Source organism: Sinocyclocheilus rhinocerous, unplaced genomic scaffold, assembly GCF_001515625.1.
Source record: "Sinocyclocheilus rhinocerous isolate Xijiao unplaced genomic scaffold, SAMN03320098_v1.1 scaffold160, whole genome shotgun sequence".
NCBI classification, from domain to species: domain Eukaryota; kingdom Metazoa; phylum Chordata; class Actinopteri; order Cypriniformes; family Cyprinidae; genus Sinocyclocheilus; species Sinocyclocheilus rhinocerous.
In genome coordinates this window covers 206,556-210,912 of record NW_015624563.1, presented here as the reverse complement: position 1 = coordinate 210,912, position 4,357 = coordinate 206,556, and the positions used below count along the sequence as shown (strand labels likewise).

Below are 4,357 nucleotides of genomic sequence, written 5' to 3'. Positions count from 1 at the left end.
AAACAAAACCGCGTTTCCGCCATTCATACATACAGAGGCAAGCGGAACATGCAGGATTCATATTTAAACCGTCTTTTTGCATTTTAATATTCACAGACACTAGTTCATATCGCGATTCGAATTAAGTGGCAGTGGCTACTTTTGATTTATTCGTCCAAAAATTGACGAATTCCGTGGCATTTCACGCTATAGAGTAAATTACGTTTTTATAAATGGACTCCGTGATCCCGTCCGCGTTTTCGCAGAAACCATATGTCCCTAGAAATGTAACCACACTTCACAACATTTCGGCTTGCCCTGTGTGTTGTTTGAACGAGTTGCATGGGTGACATCACGTCACAGGGTCTCTCTTTGTACTCTGTAGTACCGACGCAATTCGGTTGGTACCCTTAAAAGTACAGAGTTCGGTACCCAATCCTAGTGACCACACCTTTAGACTTTACATTAAAGGAGACATCTGAGCCATATCTAGAGACCAAAATATCATAGTCTTTGAGGGCAGGCAATTTTTTTATATGGGACAGAGAGCTTCCTTCTAGAAGACCCATGCAACAATAAAACACACTAACAACCATGCAAAACACATCAAAACTCCCTAGCAACTATATGATGACATCTAAGGTTTGAACTACTCACATTTTCTTCAAAAATATCACATGCAACATACATGGACTGTTTTGGATCAGGTACTCTGTAGTACCGACGCAATTCGGTTGGTACCCTTAAAAGTACAGAGTTCGGTACCCAATCCTAGTGACCACACCTTTAGACTTTACATTAAAGGAGACATCTGAGCCATATCTAGAGACCAAAATATCATAGTCTTTGAGGGCAGGCAATTTTTTTATATGGGACAGAGAGCTTCCTTCTAGAAGACCCATGCAACAATAAAACACACTAACAACCATGCAAAACACATCAAAACTCCCTAGCAACTATATGATGACATCTAAGGTTTGAACTACTCACATTTTCTTCAAAAACATACATGGACTGTTTTGGATCAAGAAGTATAGCAGGAAGATTGCACTCTGTAATCAAATGCAGACAGACATGCATCGCTTACTCATTTACCATTATTACCCTGTGCTCTGATAACTTTATCACTCTGATTTCACATTTAGCCCTGTGCCGTTTCAGCAATCCTCTCAGATGTTCACTGTGTGGTTTGTTCTCATGATGTGTGTGTCTGTGTTTCTAATGAGCTGTGGATTGCTCAGCACTCTGGGGGTCAGTGAGTTTTTTGGCTGGCTGTCTGGTTGCATGCTTCACACAGCCCTGCCTCCAAACCCTGGATGAATGAATCCCACTTACAGTCCTCTAAGCCAACAATCAGTGTGTCTTTCAATACAAAATTCACTATAAAAAAACAGAGTTTGCCTTCCGTTTATAACCATTTGTTAGTACAATTCCCAGAGCCATATATAATTTCGACTTCATGCTTTTCCATGGATGCGATACGCCCCTCTGTAATCAAATGCAGACAGACATGCATCGCTTACTCATTTACCATTATTACCCTGTGCTCTGATAACTTTATCACTCTGATTTCACATTTAGCCCTGTGCCGTTTCAGCAATCCTCTCAGATGTTCACTGTGTGGTTTGTTCTCATGATGTGTGTGTCTGTGTTTCTAATGAGCTGTGGATTGCTCAGCACTCTGGGGGTCAGTGAGTTTTTTGGCTGGCTGTCTGGTTGCATGCTTCACACAGCCCTGCCTCCAAACCCTGGATGAATGAATCCCACTTACAGTCCTCTAAGCCAACAATCAGTGTGTCTTTCAATACAAAATTCACTATAAAAAAACAGCGTTTGCTTTCCGTTTATAACCATTTGTTAATACAATTCCCAGAGCCATATATCATTTCGACTTCATGCTTTTCCATGGATGCGATACGCCCACAGGCTGTTGATCTGTGTCCAGGTCCATGTCAGCAGCGGTTTAAAGCACACCCTGCCCTGCAGCACACCTTACCCGACTAGATGATGTTAGTTCAATGTTTGACGCAGATACTGAGATTGCAGGAGCAGATTGGAACAGGAGAGAGTGTTATAAAGATTGAAAAGATGCAGATGCACATAGATTTTCAGCATTCTGTGAAAAAAGCCCAATTGGATACTTAAAATGATTTGTAAGCATTCAGTAAGGTGACAATAAAATCTTTGATAGTAGTCAACTTAAAAATAAGACAAGTTAACAAATATTCGCTTGCAATAAAAGTCCAATAAACTTAATTGTAAGTGCATTTATTTATTTATTTATTGTTTCCAAAGAACTCTTTCCAATATTGATATTAAATCAGCATATTAGAACGATTTCTGAAGGATCATGTGACACTGAAGACTGGAGTAATGATGCTGAAAATTCAACTTTGATCACAGCAATAAATTACATTTTAAATGAATGATGATTTCAAATCGCAATAATATTTCACAATATTATGTTTTTTTCTGTATTTCTGATCAAACAAATTCAGCCATAATGAGCAGAAGAGACTTCTTTAAAAAACATTACAAATCTTACTGATCCCAAACTTTTGAACGCCTGTGTGTGTGTGTGTGTGTGTGTATATATATATATATATATATATATATATATATATAATTGTTATTCATTTATGGTTGCTGAACATCTTTAAACTCCATAGCTTGACCTCTAAGTATAAACATGATCTTGGAGAATGTATTATTCTCAGTTTATATACTGGCTCTGATTTTATGTGAAACTGAGGATTGAAGTCTAACATTGCTCTAAAACTGCCAGTAAATGTGGATTAGCAGTAACTACTTGTTCAGTAAATGTCTTTGTGGGCCGTTTATTTGCCCTGGGGAGTCACTTGTGCGCAGTCTTAAAAAGAAAAGTTGTGGTTGTGACCAGTCTGTCTGATGTTTTCCTGCAAAGACCAGTGAGTGCTCAGATAGGTTTATGTGCAAAGCTTAAATGTGCTTAATCCATGGGTAATAATGTTAGTAATACTGTGTCTGTGTGTGTGTGTTGTCTGCAGGAGCATGCATAAGCTCACACAGCTGGAGCGCCTGGATCTGGGCAGTAATGAGTTCACTGAAGTGGTGAGTAGCACCTGCCTGTCTTTCAGGTGTCTCATGCATTACTGCATCCTGCGTTCACCTTCCAGCTCTCAATGCAGCCAGGTGTCAGATGTTTGACAGTCAATGCAGATGCGCTCATTGAGTCTTTCTCTGTTAGACTGCACCTAATGTGCATTTTTCTCCTCTAATGCTATTCATTGAAAGTAGTGGCAGATTTCCTCACACTGAGGATGTGAAATTTAATTTTGCTTTCTTTCTCTCCAGCCTGAAGTGTTGGAGCAGCTTACAGGAATCAGAGAGCTGTGGATGGATGGAAATAAGCTGACGTTTTTACCGGGGGTGAGTCTTGCACTCATTCTTTGTGCTTTCTTGCCCTTTTCTTTTTTCATTTAAAAAAGCAAAAGTGCATCATGACAAATAAGTTGTTTTTATTTTTTTAGATTATTTTTTATTGCTTATTTGACCTCATTCGTGAAACATGAGTTGAATGTGTATAATGCTTAAAAGAATTAATTTTTGTGTAAGTATTTTAGCTTAAATTGATGTTCATGTTTAGTGTACAACTCTACTATGTAGGGGTGCTCCGATCAGGATTTTTGTGGCCGATCGCCGATCACAGAAAGCAGTAGCTGCCGATACGATCACCAATACCGATCTTTTTAAAACCTTTTTTTTATCATTTATAACTATTTATAGTGATGCTCCAATCAGGATTTTTAGACATTTATTCAGGGCCTGAATTTCGTTTTTGAAAATGGGGGGAATTCCCCTCTTAGGTGACTCTTGTGAGAGGGGAAACAGCACAGACTGTGCTTTCACACAGGAGTCTGCTACTGATCCGTGGCTGATTACCACAAACACAACATTTATCCATTATTTTGATTTCAAATCCAAACATTGTCTCTGAAAATGCTTTTTCAGCATTGCAATTCTTTTTTTTACACAGTACAGTAATACAATCTTTCACAGACATGTTTAAACACAATAAATATAAGCACATTATTGTGCTTTTTATATTTTTTTTATAGATTTATATATTATGTTGCTCAAGCAAGTGGCAAAACAAAACTAAAATGCATTTATGATGTAATTACTACATTTTCGTGTCAATCCATGACATGTTCATATTTACTGCAAACAATGTGCTGTTACTTTAAATCAGCGCTTGCAGCGCAGCAATAGAGTCGGTGCGGAAACGATCTCTGCTCTGCTGCAAACGCACCGCACCTGAACGCACTGCCGGACAGCAACCGTGTGCAGGGTGAACGCTTTAATCCGTTAACATGAGCGCGGAAAAAATACGCACCAC

The 4,357-nt window shown here is 38.8% G+C and overlaps 1 protein-coding gene across 1 annotated transcript in view; it reads left to right on the top strand.

Moving 5' to 3' along the window:
• LOC107742960 (protein LAP2-like) overlaps positions 1-4,357 on the top strand; it is an 89,349-nt gene that overhangs the window by 56,258 nt on the left and 28,734 nt on the right. The window contains exons 7-8 of the mRNA XM_016556053.1: positions 3,006-3,069; positions 3,313-3,387. Of these exons, the coding sequence (XP_016411539.1) occupies positions 3,006-3,069; positions 3,313-3,387 (139 nt within the window). The remainder of the gene's footprint in view (positions 1-3,005; positions 3,070-3,312; positions 3,388-4,357) is intronic.